Here is a 16639-nt window from a genome sequence, read left to right as displayed (position 1 = left end):
GTAATCCCAGCACTTTGGGAGGCCGGGGTGGGCGGATCACGAGGTCAGGAGATCTAGACCATCCTGGCCAACATGGTGAAACCCCCGTCTCTACTAAAATACAAAAAATTAGCCGGGCCTGGTGGTACGCGCCTGTAGTCCCAGCCACTCGGGAGGCAGAGAACTGCTTGAACCCGGGAAAGGGAGGTTGCCCTGAACCAAGATTGCGCCATTGCGCTCCAGCCTGGATGACAGTGAGACTCTGTCTCAAAAAATAAAAATAAAAAATAAGGCCAGGCACGGTGGCTCACGCCTGTAATTTCAGCACTTTGGGAGGCCAAGGTGGGCAGATCACCTGAAGTCTGGAGTTCGGGACCACCCTTGCCAACATGGTGAAACCTCATCTCTACAATAAATAGAAAAATCAGCCTGATGTGGTGGCAAGCACCTATAGTCCCCGCTAGTGGAGAGGCTAAGGCAGGAGAATCACTTGAACCTGGGAGTTGGAGGCTGCAGTGACCTGAGATCGCGACTGCACTCCAGCCTGAGTGACAGAGTGAGACTCTGTTTCAAATAAATAAATAAATAAAATAAAATATAAAAAGAGCAGACACTCCCACAGAGGGGCAAAAAGCATAAGGATGGAAGAATAAGGACGGAAGAGAAGTAATCCTAAAACTGACAGCCGGCCAGGGGCGGTGGCTCACGCCTGTAATGCCAGCATTTTGGGAGGCTAAGGCAGGCAGATCACCTGAGGTCGGGAGTTTGAGACCAACCTGACCAACATGGAGAAACCCCGTCTCTACTAAAATACAAAATTAGCTGGGCGTGGTTGCACATGCCTGTAATCCCAGCTACTCAGGAGGCTGAGACAGGAGAATTGCTTGAACCCGGGAGGCAGAGGTTGCAGTGAGCCGAGATCCTGCCATTGTACTCCAGCCTGGGCAACAAGAGTGAAACGCTGTCTCAAAAAAAAAAACAAAAAAAAAACACTGACAGAGGCCGGGGACCATCATCTAGAGCCAAATCCACAGGTCAGATAGCTTGGGTTTTCATCCAAACTCTGATACTTATTACCTGGCCAGAATTTATTAACTTTCCTTACTCAGTCAAGTCCCCCAAATATATTGTTGCTTACATAATGGATAGTGCCTAACCTGAAAATCTGGGATTCATCCTATATTCCTTCTCCATCCACACACTACATCTAATCAGACACCAGGTCCTATTGGTATTTGGATCAAAATCAAGTCTTATTGATTTTATCTTTTAAAAAATAACTATTCTACCCTTTCCTATGTCCCCATTTCAGCTGCCTTAGTTCAAGCATTCATTTTCCTTGCCTGCTCTCCTGCCCTCCAGGGTTAGCTTTCTCACCCAGCTAGCTGATCACATCACTTTTCTGCTTGCATTCAATGGGCCCCATTGAAAGATACTGTCAAATTCTTAGCACAACAAAGCTCTTGTAAACCTGGTCTGAGCCTGAATTTCTAGCTGTATCTCCTGCCACACTTTTCCCTGGCCCCTATACATTTAGCCAAATGAAATTATCGGTAAGTTTCTGAAAATAGCTTTTCCTCCTTCTTGCCTTTGCTACTCCCTTAGCTATATTCTGCCCTCTTTTCCTCTGTACAAACTTATCTTCCTCTAAGCATATAAGCTTCCTCAAAGTCACCCCTGACCGCCCCAGGCACTTAGGCTCCATCTCAGTGATCCCAGGGTACCTTGTTCACACCCTGGTTAAGTATCGATCACAATTGTTTTCATCATTGCATTAAACTTTTTGAGCATAGATTTTTTTTTTCTCTATTTGCATCCCCATAGACTAATGTCTGATGCAGAGTAAGGCTCCCTTGCTATTCACTGCTGAATGAAGAACTAAAGGTGAAAGGTTAAAAGCCACTATGAAACTATCTTATTCTAATGCACAATCACCTAAATCACAATTTGGGAGAGAATTATTCTTTTCGGTTTACAAATCACTTTTTAATTTATTTTAACATCACCACCACTGGAAATCAGGTAAAGCAACTACTGTATCCACATTATATAGTAACAGAGGCTCATCACATCACACATGCTAACTTGAAGATTATGGCAGGAACAATAAAGAGGCTCAACAGGGATTCCTTAGTCCTGTTTCAACCTTTTTATACAGGCTGCCAAGATGACTCAATCCAAAATTGCTGATGTCTCATGCCTGTAATCCCAGCTACCTGAGAGGCTGATGTGGGAGGATCACTTGAGCCTAGAAGTTCAAGGCTGCAGTGAGCTCTGATCATGCCACTGCACTCCAGCCTGGGCCACAAAGTGAAACTTTGTCTCTAAAAAACTTTAGTAATAAAATAACTGGGCCAGGCACGGTGGCTTACGCCTGTAATCCCAGCACTTTGTGAGGCCAAGGCAGGTAGATCACAAGGTCAGATCGAGACCACCCTGACAAACATGATGAAACCCCGTCTCTACTAAAAATACAAAAATTAGCAGGGCATGGTGGCGCATGCCTATAGTCCCAACTACTCAGGAGGCCAAGGCAGGGCAGTCACTTGAATCCCAGACACCAAGGCTGCAGTGAGCTGAGATCGCACCACTGCACTCCAGCCTGGGCGACAGAGCGAGACTCTGTCTCAAAAAATAAATAAATAAATAACTGGCCAGGCACACTGGCTCATGTCTGTGATCCCAACACTTTGGGAGGCTGAGGCGGAAGGATCCCTTGAAGCCAAGAGATTGAGACCAGAGTGGGCAACATAGCAAAACCCCACCTCTACAAAATAAAATAGGCCAGGTGTGGTGGCTCATGCCTATAGTCCTAGTTACTACATGGGAGGCTGAGTCAGGAGGATCACTTGAATCCAGGAGTTTGAGGCTACAGTGAACTATGACTGTGCCACTGCACTCCAGACTGAGTGATAAGAGTGAGACTATTTCTAAAAAAAAAAAACAGAAAACAAAACAAGCCAGATGTGGAGGTACACACCTGTAGCCCTACCTTACCTACTTGGGAGACTGAGGGTCAAGCCTTCTTGAATCCACTTTCTACAAGGACATCCTAGAAGATGTTAACATGATCAGATCCCTCAAATAGCAGCCTTCCAAGAGAGACAGAGGGTTGCGGGAGGTAAAGATGTCCCCTTCATTCAGTAGCACAGAAGTCAAGTTAGAAAAGTATGAGGCTGCCCACTCTTGGGCATCCTTAGCCCAAGGTCAGGAGATGATAGGCTTGAAGAGGGTGTATTGGTGATGGAGGGTGAGGATGGGGGGGTTATTTACAGGATCCACAAGCCCCCTAAAAAGTTATTTGGAAGAGTTTGTGTAAAAATTTGTGTTTGTATCTCCTAGGAAGAAGATCCACTGGCTGGGCATGGTGGCTTACACCTGTAATCCCAGCATTTTGGGAGGCCGAGGCAGGTGGATCACCTGAGGTCAGGAGTTCGAGACCATCCTGGCCAACATGGTGAAACCCTGTCTCTATTAAAAATACAAAAATTAGACAGGTATGGTGGCGGGCGCCTATAGTCCCAGCTACTCGGGAGGCCGAGGCAGGAGAAGGGCATGAACCAGGGAGGCGGGGGTTGCAGTGAGCCGAGATTGCCCCACTGCATGACGCCCTTGGGGACACAGCGAGACTCTGTCACAAACAAAACAAAACAAAAAGAAGATCCATTACATTTACTGGCTTTTCAAGGGTTCTAAGAAAATGCAAACAGAAGATGGTTAGAAAGGAGGGGCTTAGTTTTTTCCACCCAGGGGAGGGGCTCAGTTCTTTCCATCCAGGGCAGCCCCACTGCTAACCTAGACTCAGAGTTGCTCCAAACAATGTCCTCTCACTTCCACTCCTTACCCTAGTTTCGACTCCAGCCCCGAAAACAGCCAGAGAGAGGCCTTGGGGATAAAGGTCTTTATTGAACAACCTTATCTCACTCAGTAACAAAAGAGCAGGAGGCAACAATTCCCCCAGAAGTCTGCAGCCGTGTCCACCCTTGACAGTAGGATGCATGGCTGCTGATACATCAGCTACAGTTTAGAGCCCCTGGTGGTCACTTAGATATCATAATTGGGGTTCTTCCGAAGGATAACAAAACCTTCCAGAATGGGGGTAACAGGAAGAAACTCCTCAGTGGCCAATTCTGCCCGTTCCCCGTGGGCCAACAACACTGGGGTTGTATGTGTCTGGAACCCTGTGATGGTCTTCGGCTTGCCAGCCTGGCCCACCACATCCACTGCCTGTAGGGTAAGAAAATGGAAAAGATGGAAAAGTAGCAACAACCCACTGCCGACGTCAGTTTCAGCAAAGCAAGTATATGTACATTCTCCAGTTTGGGAATACAGCCTGAGCCCTCCCCTCTACTCAACCTCTCACCTGACCCACACGGACAGACACTGGCAATGGCCGCAGTTCCTCATCAAACGTAACCAGCATTCGGGGCTGCATGGCAGCCACCAGCCCATACAATACATAGTGTGATTTGCCTAGAATAACTGAGGGAAGCAGACAGGACAAAAAGCTGGGAGACAAAAGGGCAGGCCTGGCCAGAAACACTAGAGCCCACCTCAGCCCTGACCCTTTAACCCCTCAGTCATACGACTGAATCCATACTCCTCCCCTCATATAACCTACTACTAACCCAGAGATACCCCCACCTCACTTTGCTTACAGCCCTTAGACTTGAAAATCGCACTTCCCGTGACTTAGGAGCAGATGCTGGGCACACCACCCTCAAGCCTCTTTGGGCCAGATCGAAAGTGTGGGTGATGAAAGGCCCAAAGACTCTCAGGAACTTAGAGTGATACAGAGCTAACTTAGGGTCTTGAACTTAAATTATCCAAGTGGTCCTGGGAAGGGTGGAGTCAGAGCACTTTCTGACAGGAACTCACTGTTTCGAACATCCAGGAAAGAGACAAGCACAGTAAGCAGCCCAGCCACGGCCACTTGACTCATAAGCTGCCGGTCACTGTGGTAGGGGCAGAGGGTAAGGGTACCCTTCCCTAAATGTGTTAGGCCCTGAAAAAAACAGAGGGAAGTAGAGGTAAAGAGTCACCACTGAGGAGACATTGCCTAACCCAGCCAAACAGAACTCTCCCACGTGGTCACATCTTTCCTCCTGGGCCAGCACTCCATGTTCCTCCTTCCATCACCACAGATACTTCCCCAGCATGCTCTGTGGAGAAGAGTTCTATTCTTTACCTGTGCCAAGCGCACCATGAAGAGGTTGTTTGGGTCCTTGGCATGATATTGAGCTAACTGGCGCAGCATTGCAGCCAGACGGGCATTATTGGTACCTGGAAATGTTAAGCATTACAGAAGTGAAAAAAGGGGCCTCAAATCTTCCCCCAATCTGTTTATAATCTTCTTCTGCCCGATACTCACCACTGCCCACCATGCCCATGGCAAAAATGGAGTTATAGGAAACTTCTGGATCAGCATCATGAGAGAATTTGCTTAGGGTATCCAGGATGTTGAGTCGTGGATTTGAAACAGAGATCAGGGCCAGTGCTAAAGGTACAGCCCTCCGGAGTGTAGGCTCCCCGTATCTCAGCTGATGATCCAAGAAAATACAACAATAAAGGGGAATGCAGTAAAAACAAGTTCCATTACAGGAGTGGACTGATGGGTAAAAGGGGGTCTTAACTTCTGTAGAAAAGGCACAGCAGGCCAGGCACGGTGGCTCACACCTGTAATCCCAGCACTTTGGGAGGCCGAGGCGGTTGGATCACAAGGTCAAGAGATTGAGACCATCCTGGCCAACATGGTGAAACCCTGTCTTTACTAAAAATACAAAAATTAGCTGGGCATGGTGGTGTGTGCCTGCAGTCCCAGCTACTTGGGAGGCTGAGGCAGGAGTATCACTTGAACCCAGGAGGCAGAGGTTGCAGTGAGCCAAGACCGTGCCATTGCACTCTAACCTGAGCAACAACAGCGAAACTCCGTTTCAAAAAAAAAGAAAAAAAAGAAAAGGCACAGCAAAAAGACCACCTGTCCACCAAGAAAACCCATCAGAAAACTTCGCTGGGGAACCCCAGGTCATCAAAACCAATATATTCCAATTTTCTTCACGCTATACTCACCAAGTGGCCAAAGGTTCGTAGTGCCATCTCTGCACCAATCTCCTCCCCCATAGCAATAAGGGCAATCCCCAGAACAGCCACTCCCTGCAATTGAAGAGACACCAGAACCCACTAAGCTCAAGGAATAAAAAACAGTCACCCTTGCCACAAGTCCCATCTGAAAATAAAAAGCCATCCTGTGGGGAACACCCTTACCCCTTACGTACAGAACCCAGTCTCACGCTATTTCAATACGTGGCAATACCCAGAGGGGCGCTAAAGCAAAAACCAAACCTAGCTTCCCTGTATGCTTATCTCTTCTCAGAGCCTCTCTGAAAGTGCCCAGCTGCCCATATAACCTGATGTGCTCCCATGTCTGCAGGGGCTTCCTTTTTGTCCTTGTCCTTCTTTTCTTTCTTGTCTTTGTCTTCCTCCTTCTCTTTGGAGTCAAAGTGTTCACTACAAATGTGGAGCAGCTGCTGCACCTTCAGCACATTCCCAGAGCCTGCATTAGGGTGGTGAGGGAGAACGGACAGAAATGAGAAGTTACCAAGGAAATGCTTTGGAAAACAGTAGAAGTCTAAAGAATCTAGAGCAGGTCACAATGAAGGAGAAAGGAGAAACAACCTGAAAATAAGGACCAAGAAAGAAGTGAGGAGTCACTGGGGAAGCACAAGACAGACTCATAAAGACACAGACCTGCATATGCACACACATCCACTAGTGTGTTGGCAAAACTGCGGAATGGCTCTGACACAACCTCCAGTGCAGCCAGGATTGCCTCAATAGCCTCACCCTTCCCTACAGGACAGATTCAAGGGGTCAGAGGATAGTTGCCTCCATCCAGCACAGCCTGACACATAAACCCTCCCTGTTGTATCCAGTTACTGTCAGCTCTTTGCCCAAATAGAAACATCCCCTCACCCAGGTGGTTGAGACCCAGTCCAAGAGGAAGCCAACGAGCATAAGTGTCCTTGAGCTCAGTCTCTGACTTCTCCATGATGGTCTGAAGGATAGTGGAAGTTACATCTCCATTGCAGGACCCCACTGCTATCATTCCACAGGCTAGAGCTGTCACACCTGCCACCTAGAGGTAGGAAAATCAGTATTACACACAGTAAGTTATTAAAACATTTATGTCTTGATTCAAGATAGCCTATTCCTACAGTCCACTGCAAGATATTCTCTCTAATTACATTAGTTTATAATCCCTTTTTGATGGTAGATCAAAATAACAATAGTAGCCATGACTCATTGAATATATACTATATGCCAGCCACTAGGCCAACTGTTTTGCGTACTATCGACATTTAACCCTCATGACAACCCCAGGATCACAGGTCCTGAGGTTATCCCCTGCACTGCCTTTTTTTTTTTTTTTTTTTTTTTTTTTTTTTTTTTTTTTTGAGACAGAGTCTCACTCTATCGCCAGGCTGGAGTGCAGTGGCGCAATCTCGGCTCACCGCAACCTCTACCTCCTGGGTTCAAGTGATTCTCCTGCCTCAGCCTCCTGAGTAGCTGGGACTACAGATGCGTGCCACCATGCCCAGCTAATTTTTGTATTTAGTAGAGACGGGGTTTCACCTTGTTAGACAGGATGGTCTTGATCTCTTGACTTTGTGATCCGCCCGCCTCAGCCTCCCAAAGTGCTGGGATTACAGGCTTGAGCCACCGCACCTGGCCGTTATCCCCGTTTATGGATGAGAAAAATATGGCCTGAAGAGACTGAATTACTTGTTCAAGATCATACTGCTTATAAGCAGAGGTGGCAAGATTTGAACTCAAGTCTTTCTGACTCTAAAACCTATACCACTAGCCACCATGCTATATTTATCCATTAATGATGCTGCACAAGTATGAACATTTAAGGCTGACCAATGTCTACAATACTAAGGAGAATCATCAACCCCAGGCTGTGTTAAGTTACACTTCACTCTAGTCCAAGTAGTTTCTCAGACATTCCAAGGGACAGAACGCAATACTAAAATGTTAACTTTTGTTGTTTTTTTTTTTTAAAGACAGGGTCTCACTCTGTCACCCAGGCTGGAGTGCAGTGGCACAATCTTAGCTCACTGCAACCTCCACCTCCAGGTTCAAGCAATTCTCCCACCTCAGCCTCCCTAGTAGCTGGGACTATCGGCGAGTGCCACCACACCCAGCTAATTTTTCTGTGTATTTTTGGTAGAGATGGGGTTTCACAGTCTTGCCCAGATTGGTCTCAAACTGCTGGACTCAAGTGATCTGCCCACTTCAGCCTCCCAAAGTGCTGGGATTATAGGCACGAGCCACTGCACCAGGCCTAAAATGTTAACTCTTTAGCCTTAAAACCACCAGAGGCTTAGAATCCCACATCAAGGGGTTTCACTGAGGTGACTCCCCTCAATACACACAAAGAGGCGTGTATACGTATGCACACATGCACACACTTACTTCTTTTTCATTATTTATCACAGAAAGTAGGACTCAAAGCACCTTCCCTACTTACTCTAAATGCTCAATAGCCTCTACTTACCTCCATACTGGACTTTGAATCTCCCATCACAGGCAGCAGCAGTGTTAGGACATCTTCACGATTTGAGCCAGCATAGGCCAAGCCTAGCCTGCAAAAGCCATGGGGAGGCGGTCCCCAACACATACCCAAGGATGCAGCAAGAAAAGAACAAAAAGAGAATCGGTCATTCATTCACCATTTCGACAAACATTCACCAAGAGTCAGATACCCAGTAGGCATAGTGGTAGCCCTTGGCAATATAGGTGAAAAGGGCCCAGTTCCTGTTCTCCAGAGTGTACAGGCTGAGCACTACCAGAAAGAAAAGTGAGGAACCTTACCCAAAGATGGAACCAAGTCTCATGGTGTTGCTGTTGTGGAGAACATAGTCTGAGAGCAGTGCCAGAGCAGGGTCACACTCATTCCGGACCCCAGAGTTCACTATGCCACAGGCAAGAAGAGCTCCTGACTACAAAGAGTAAACAGATTCTTCACTCAGGATACTCTACCTTCCTCACCACAAAGGATGCTACATGGGCCTCACTGCAGCACCCACCTTAACTGGAGTTAAAAACTGGGCAGACCTCACCAGTGCAAGAGAGGCACTGCTAGGCACTAGAATATGGAAGGGGGAAGTCCCCATAAGCAGGCTGTATGCAGACGAACCTTAATGTAGTCCTCAGAGGAGTACAGGTACTTGTCAATCTGGGTGAGGCCACCATCCACATCCCACAGCAGAATCATCCCAAGAGATGCAGCTGCACTCAACATTCCTATACCAGAGAAGAATCTATTAGTCTTAAAATGGTCCTATCCTGAGGATCCTGTTATTATAAAGAGCTCTCCAAAGAACTGCACGGTGGATCCCTTGTCAGATAACTTATGACTCCAAGAGGACAAAAGAAGTGATCAAAGCAAAACAAAAGATAAAGCAGGAACGGAATTATACCATGGTCCTTGTTCTTGTAAAGCCATTTGTTGCCATCATCTGTTAGCAGCTTGTCTTGGCCAAAAGCTGCATTCACAAAGCCATTCACAAAAGAGGAGGCCAGGTTCATGCGGGCAGAGTCCACCTGAGAGCCACTGCCCCCAAACCCTGTAACAGGAGGGAGAGGAAAGAAGGTTTCAGCTAGGACAGGAAAGAAACACAGCATGGCAGCTGGTTTCTGGTTCTGAACTAGTCCTTTAGTATCCTCTACCTATACCCCCAAGCAGTGACCTGAAAAAAAGTTCATGGGGATTCTGAACTCAGTAGGATAAGCATGTTGGCCAAGCCATCACTCCCAATACAAGGGGCGTAACTACAATACCCCAACTCCCATACACAGAGAGGGCTACTCACTGTTGTTCTCTAGGTGGGTTTTGTAGATGTCATCAGGCACCTTGGGCTCCATGATGTCCAGCTGAAGAGAAGTCAGAGGGTCACAACTGCTCCCCTAGAACTCCCCCAGCTGTCCCTTCTGCTATCCCACTGAATGGCAATTCTAATCAAGGAGAGTCTAGTCAGAGGTATAGTCGGCGAGGTGAAATGGCAGGTAGAATTATGATAAAAAAAGGCCTTGATGAAAAAAGAGCAGTCTCACCTCCCGAGCTAAGGCCAAGAAGTTGCTGTTGAGCTGTACATTGGACATGATCTCTGTCAGGTCCTCATACTCCTCAACGTCTTCACTCAGCTCCAGGAACACCCCATGCCGGCCTAGCATGAATGCCATCTGTTTCTGTACTACCCTGTGGAGAGAGTCCGTACATCTGCTCACCACTGCCCACTAAGGGCACAGGAAAACCCCTCAAGCCCTAACCAGAAACTACAAGTCCCAGCTCTTTATGCAAATGTCCTATTGGTGAGCTTATCTCTTTGCCAGCTTCTTCCCTACATACACATCCTTGCAGGAGGTAAAGATGTCTTCTACCAACTCCATGTCATTGAGCATCAATGCCAATCTCAGAGCTTCAGGGAACCGGCTAAACTTTCGGAACACACCCAGGGCACAACGCAGTAGGGCTGAGTTCTCAGGCTCAGGCACGTAATTCACACAACTACAAAAGTAAAAGTAACAAAGAATTCAGAAAGTGCCAGGCACTCATTTTCCCCATTGAATTCACTTACCCAAAATAAATAATGAATACCTACTACACACCAGGCACTGTGCTAGATGTTAGTACTAAGAAGACACAAAGTCTCTGTCCTCAAGAAACTCACAGACATCAACAGATTAACTACAGCGTGATGTTATGCTTGAGCAAATGCTCTGGGAAAATAGAGGAGGCACAATTGAGAGAGGTGCTGAGGAGGGCATGCCTGCCACCCATCCCTATCATGTTCACTCACCTGGTAAGATAAAGGCAGACCTTTGCATATGCATTCTCATCAATGTCCTTCTCGAGCATGTCCACCTGCTCAATTTCCATAAGCAGGTCACAGGCCTCATGCTCTGCATTGTGGGCCATGTTGTAGGGGACAATTTCCTTCACCAGAGTGAGCAGTGGCTCCCGCTGGACCTTCTCCGCGTCATCCAGCTCCTGCCACTCCTTAGCCACTTCTCCTGCCAGATGCCTACAGATACACCCAGACGATTAAGGGAGCACAGCTTCAGGGGAAGCACTTCTCTGCGGGTCAAGGAATCCAGTGTCTGGGAAATTCAATACACTGATACTCCAAGACAGATGGTACTCCACAAGAGAATTCTGAATTATCTCAGAGCCTCAAAGCTCCCTTCAGATTCCCAAGAAGAAAGATCTTACCTGACATACTCATGACCCCATGATGCCAATTCCTCCTGGGAGCCCACTAGCCGATACTTGAGGCACTCGCGCTCCCCACTCATGGTCATGGCCAAAACAGAGATGATGTCAGCAGCAAAACGCTATAAAGAAAACAGTCCTTTGAAGTCAAACCCAACAGTCCAGCATAAAGGGAACATGCATTGTGGAATCAAGATCGTTATCTCCAAAATTTAACTATTAACTATATACCAATCTCTGTACTAGAAATTTAACACGTTATCTAAGCTAAACCTCACAAAAACCAAGGTTGGTGTTGCTATCTCCATTTTATTTATTTATTTTTTTTGAGATGCAGTTTCGCTCTCAGGATGGAGTGATGGAGTGCTGGAGTGCAATGGTGCACTCGGCTCACTGCAACCTCTGCCTCCAGGGTTCAAGCAATTCTCCTGCCTCAGCCTCCTGAGTAGCTGGGATTACAGGCGCCCACCACCACACTCAGTTAAATTTTTTTTTTTTTTTTTTTGTATTTTAGTAGAGACAGGGTTTCACCATGTTGGCCAGGCTGGTCTCAAACTCCTGACCTCAGGTGATCCACCCCCTCGGCCTCCCAAAGTGCTAGGGTTACAGGTGTGAGCTACCACACCCAGCCACTATCTTCCTTTTAAACTAACACAGCTGAAGGGTGATAAAGAAGGGATAATGTGGAGAAAAATGGAGGCTCTCAATTTTACTTTAATGGCAATTATAAACAATTAAAAGGTTTTAAGCAGAAAAGACCCATAACTGAGAAAGATCACAATAGCTGCTACATAAGAGACAGACTGTGTAGGAACAAAGGACAAAAGCAACATCAGTCAAGAGGTGCTGCAATAGCCCATGCAAAAACTGAACATTTCCAGGATGAGGGTTGTACCAGCAAGCACAGAAGTGACTGAATGTGGAACATATCTTAGAGATAAATGAATGTGCATGGGATAGAAGGAAAGAGAAAAATCAAGGTTAAACATAAGTTAAAAATTAACCATTATAATGAAACCCCAAAGTTCAATACAAATAACAGAAACGGTGTCTTCTGAGAAGTTGATCTTACTTTCAGCTCTTTTGTGGATATTTTGACTGTGATGAACTCTGCTCAAATAGATCAGGGCTTAGGTCTATCAGGCTGCCTGTGACTCACAATGAGTCCCCCCATGGTCTGGGTAAAAAGGAATTCCTAAACTAGGCCTCCACCAGGTTTGAAACTGTTTTACCTTATTCTCCCCAGGGGCCATGTTCTCATAGATTTCCTTCAGTTTGCCATAGTGTGGACGCAGAAATTTGAGAGGCTTGGGCACTGAAGTCATGGAAGTTGTAGAAGAACGAATTTGCCTTCGCAATTCCTCCAGCGCTGGTCGATACAGGGATGTGTCCTTCTCCTGATCAAGAGAAGACAGGGCTCAGAAAAAAAGGAGTCACACCCCTTCAAGTCATAATACAAAGATATTTAACTTAACAACTCCTCCAAGGAAATAGCTGTGTCTTATTCATTCATCTGTGATTCCTCAACTCCCTGCACCCTGCCTGGCACAAAAACAAATGACCCAAGTTAAGAGTTAAGAACTCTGCTTCTCCCACAAGAGAAAGCTGCAAAACTGTACGAATACCCTTTGTAACTCTCCTGCCTTCCAACATCATCATAACACTGACCCTAAAATACAGTCCACCGTACACAGCAGTTGCCTCAAAACAGAATAAAACAAACAAGTGGGAAAGATCCAAACATGCACCGAATCATGTTAACATCGTGACTCACCCCCAGTCGTTCCACGAGCATCTCCAGTTCATCTTGAAGCTGTTTGTCCTCCTCAGACTGGAGGGTTGGGAGAAGCAGCTCATGAAGAGAATGAATCCCAAAGACGTCCTCCTCCCACTTACCCGGGGCAGGTGGAGAATAAGCCTGCCTTCTTAGGAGGGGCCAGGTGGACAAGGAAACAGTGGGAATAGGAAGCCCTGGTGGGAAATCAGCCTAGGTTCTGAACCAGGCTCTACTTGAAAGCCATTCTAGGAAACGGAGGTGACAATGACCCGCCCGAGTCCACCTCACGCGGCGGTGGTGAGGGTTGGTGGGGACGGCGGAGGTGACAGCGCGGAACGGAGAATGAGGAGCAGAGAGGCAGGGTGCCGGGAGTCCCGAGGGTCGCCCCAACCGCCCTCTCCCTGGTGCGGTGGGGTCGTTGGGTGTCGGGCCTGAGGCCTGCGGGGCCGCCGTGACTCAGCCCCGCGGCCTCCTCCGCCGGCTCTCGGGGTCGCGCCTCACCAGCTCCTGTTCTTTGTCCTTGTCCCCAGCATCCCGCCGCTCCTTGCCGCTCGGCTTCTCGTCCGTGCCGCCGGGGGCCGCCGCTGGGGGCTGCTGGGGCTGCACCGGCGCCTTGTCCCGGCCTCCCTCCTCCATCTCCGCCGCCACTGCCGGCCCGCTGCGCGCGCATCCGCTCGCACCGCCCTTTTTCCCACACCGCCTCGCGCGCGTCGGCCGCAGCGCCCCTCCTCCTCCAGAGGCCACCCGCGACCGGAAACGCCGGGGCGAGCCGGGGACGCTCGGCGACCCATCCACCCACACGGCCTGAGAGCCCCGCCCCTGACCCCGCCCTCGGAGGCAGGCGGAGACTACAATTCCCAGCCTCCCCCGCGCCATAGGCACTCCGAGCCCCCGACGTCTTCGGAGTTTCCTGCAACCAGCGGGACTTCGCCGTGTGGCGTTTGGGTACGCTCGCTGCCCGCTGCCGTAGATGGTCGGTTTGCGACCCGAGATACCGAGTTTTCCTTGGCCATAGGTTTTTCTCATAACGGTGTAAATGGGATCCACAGTGACACTCCAGTTGGCTGCGTGGCGCGACAGACAAACTAGATTTCTTGAAGTCCAGGACGCTTGATTGCCGCCTGTATAAAGTCTGTGTAACTGTGTCTAGCCCTACACCACTGTGAAATATTAACTTCATTTGGCTTTGTTATTGTTGTTGCTTTTGAGGAGACTCGCTCTCTCGCCCAGGCTGGAGTGCAGTAGCGCGATCTCAGCTCACTGCAACCTCCCCATACCGAGTTCAGGCGATTCTCGTGCCTCAGCCTAATAGCTGGGATTACAGGCGCCCGCCACCAAGCCCAGCTAATTTTTGTATTTTTTAGTAGAGACGGGGGTTTCACTATGTTGGCCAGGCTGGTCTCGAACTCCTGACCTCAAGTTATCTGCCTGCCTCGGCCTCCCAAAGTGCTGGAATTACAGGCATGAGCCACTGTGCCTGGCCTGGAACTGTGTCTTATTCATCTTTATGCTCCTAGCCTCCAGCCTAGTGCCTGGCTTGTGGTAGGCCTTGATAAATATTTGCAGAGTGCATGCATGCGTGAATGAATGAATGAATGAATGAATGAATGGCTTTGCATTCATCTTCAGGCCATCTTTGTGTATAATAATGACCCACTGGGGGCTGTCTTTGGAGGCCAGAACTAGGCATTGGAAAATCATCAGGTTTCTCTATTTGTGAATCATGACAGACCCGCTAAAACTACTTTTTTTTTTTTTTTTTTTGAGATAGAGTCTCTCTCTGTCACCCAGGCTGGAGTGCAGTGGCGCGATCTCGGCTCACTGCAACCTCCGCCTCCCAGGTTCAAGCGATTCTTCTGCCTCAGCCTCTCAAGTAGCTGGGGATTACAGTCACGTACCACCACGCCTGGCTAATTTTTGTATTTTTAGTAGAGACAGGGTTTCACCGTGTTTGTCAGGCCGGTCTGGAACTCCTGACGTGGTGATCCGCCTGCCTTGGCCTCCCAAACTGTTGGGATTACAGGCGTGAGCCTCTGCGCCCGGCCTATTAACCTCATTTGATATTCTTCCGCAGTTGAAAGAGAATACTCTGCTATTCCCGTGGCTACCATTTTAAATACTTTGGGGAGCGAGGTGGAGTCGAAATGGATCAATAAAGCCCTGTGCTTCCCGCCAAGTTCTGGAGTTAAAAGCAGAACAAGACAAGGTCTTCCTCCGCTGTCTTCTCGTCTTTCCCTGTGAAGTCTTAGAGGAGTGTGACTGACGCGCTTATGTCAGGACTGCTTTTGAGTGAATCCATGCACTTCTTACAACCTTTTGAGATTGGTAGGGTTAGGTCCATTTTACAGAGGAGATCATATCAAGTAGTAGAATGAGGATTTATTTTTTATTTTATTTATTTATGTATTTTGAGAAAGTGTTTCTCTCCTGTTGCCCAGGCTGGAGTGCAATGGCGAAATCTCGGCTCACCACAACCTCCGCCTCCCGGGTTCAAGCGATTCTCCTGCCTCAGCTTCCCAAGTAGTTGGGGATTACACATGTGCCACCACGCCCAGCTAATTTTTGTATTTTTAGTAGAGACGGGGTTTCGCCCTGTTGGTCAGTCTGGTCTCCAACTCCCGAACACAGATGATCCGCCCGCCTCAGCCTCCCAAAGTGCTGGGATTACAAGCGTGAGCCACCGCGCCCGGCCGAATCAGGATTTAAAGCTCAGTCTTCCAGTCTTCAAAGCCCTCGACTGTTTTAGGCAAACCCCAAAGTTTCTTCTTTTTTCTTTTTTTGAGAGGGAGTCTCGCTTTGTTGCCCAGGCCAGAGTGCAGTGGCGCGATCTCGGCTCACTGCAAGCTCCGCCTCCCGGGTTCACGCCATTCTCCTGCCTCAGCCTTTCCAGTAGCTGGGACTACAGGTGCCCGCCACCACGCCCGACTAATTTTTTGTATTTTTAGTAGAGACGGGGTTTCACCGTGTTAGCCGGGATGGTCTCGATCTCGTGACCTCGTGATCCGCCCGTCTTGGCCTCCCAAAGTGTGCTGGGATTACAGGCCTGAGCCACTGCGCCCAGCTCAGAGTTTCTTCTTCAGCTGTGTGTGTGTGTGTGTGTGTGTGTGTGTGTGTGTGTGTGTGTAAGGTGAGAAAAAAGGAAGTAACTCTTCTCCCTTTCACCTAGTGGGAACACTCAGGAGTCTTCTAGGAATCTTATTTTATGGGTTCTGACACATTGAAGAGTAAAAGACACCTAGTACAACATAGCACTGAATGAATGTTGGCTAAATGTTCGTGTAGATACAGAAGTAAAGGTCTGAATCCATTTTAAATACCTGTTGCTCTTTTCCACTCAGTGTTTGGATTCTAGGCATAAACTTCCATTGCCATTACCAATGACTCCCCCAGCGCTGGTCTGCAGACAAAAATTCAACAGTCCATAACTGTTCTGCCTATTCTATCTCTGGCTTCACGGTGTCCATACATTTTCACGCTTTCTTCAGTCATCTGTAGAGGGATTTTTTCTAAATCTCCTCTTTATCCATGACTTCTTTTTTTTCTTTTCTTTCTTTTTTTCTTTCTTTTGTTTTTTGAGACGGAGTCTTACTCTGTTGCCCAAGCTG

The 16639-nt window shown here is 48.1% G+C and overlaps 1 protein-coding gene across 1 annotated transcript; it reads right to left on the bottom strand.

Moving 5' to 3' along the window:
* Positions 1 to 3863: 3863 nt before the first annotated feature.
* On the bottom strand, positions 3864 to 13834 carry PSMD2 (proteasome 26S subunit ubiquitin receptor, non-ATPase 2). Its single transcript, XM_017866097.1, has 21 exons — positions 13536 to 13834; positions 13032 to 13088; positions 12490 to 12654; positions 11258 to 11379; positions 10845 to 11069; positions 10394 to 10552; positions 10099 to 10243; positions 9858 to 9918; positions 9465 to 9611; positions 9182 to 9288; positions 8857 to 8984; positions 8540 to 8627; positions 6952 to 7114; positions 6727 to 6828; positions 6387 to 6532; positions 6049 to 6132; positions 5351 to 5519; positions 5168 to 5262; positions 4858 to 4984; positions 4343 to 4461; positions 3864 to 4206 (listed from the first exon to the last, which is right to left on the bottom strand). The coding sequence occupies exons 1-21, from the start codon at positions 13668 to 13670 to the stop codon at positions 4024 to 4026; spliced, it is 2727 nt and encodes a 908-aa protein (XP_017721586.1). The 5' UTR covers positions 13671 to 13834; the 3' UTR covers positions 3864 to 4023.
* Positions 13835 to 16639: the final 2805 nt, after the last annotated feature.

Source organism: Rhinopithecus bieti, unplaced genomic scaffold, assembly GCF_001698545.2.
Source record: "Rhinopithecus bieti isolate Rb0 unplaced genomic scaffold, ASM169854v2 scaffold_2432, whole genome shotgun sequence".
Classification (NCBI taxonomy): Eukaryota; Metazoa; Chordata; class Mammalia; order Primates; family Cercopithecidae; genus Rhinopithecus; species Rhinopithecus bieti.
The sequence above is the reverse complement of the archived record's forward strand: the minus strand, read 5'-3'. Positions and strand labels throughout refer to the sequence as shown.

Coding starts and splice junctions, on each gene's coding strand:
- PSMD2 (XM_017866097.1), bottom strand. CDS start 13,670: ATGGAGGAGGGAGGCCGGGACAAGGCGCCGGTGCAGCCCCAGCAGCCC. Junction 12,655..13,031: donor TGCTCGTGGAACGACTGGGG/GTGAGTCACGAT, acceptor TCTCTTGATCAG/GAGAAGGACACATCCCTGTA. Junction 9,612..9,857: donor AACCCACCTAGAGAACAACA/GTGAGTAGCCCT, acceptor CTCCTGTTACAG/GGTTTGGGGGCAGTGGCTCT.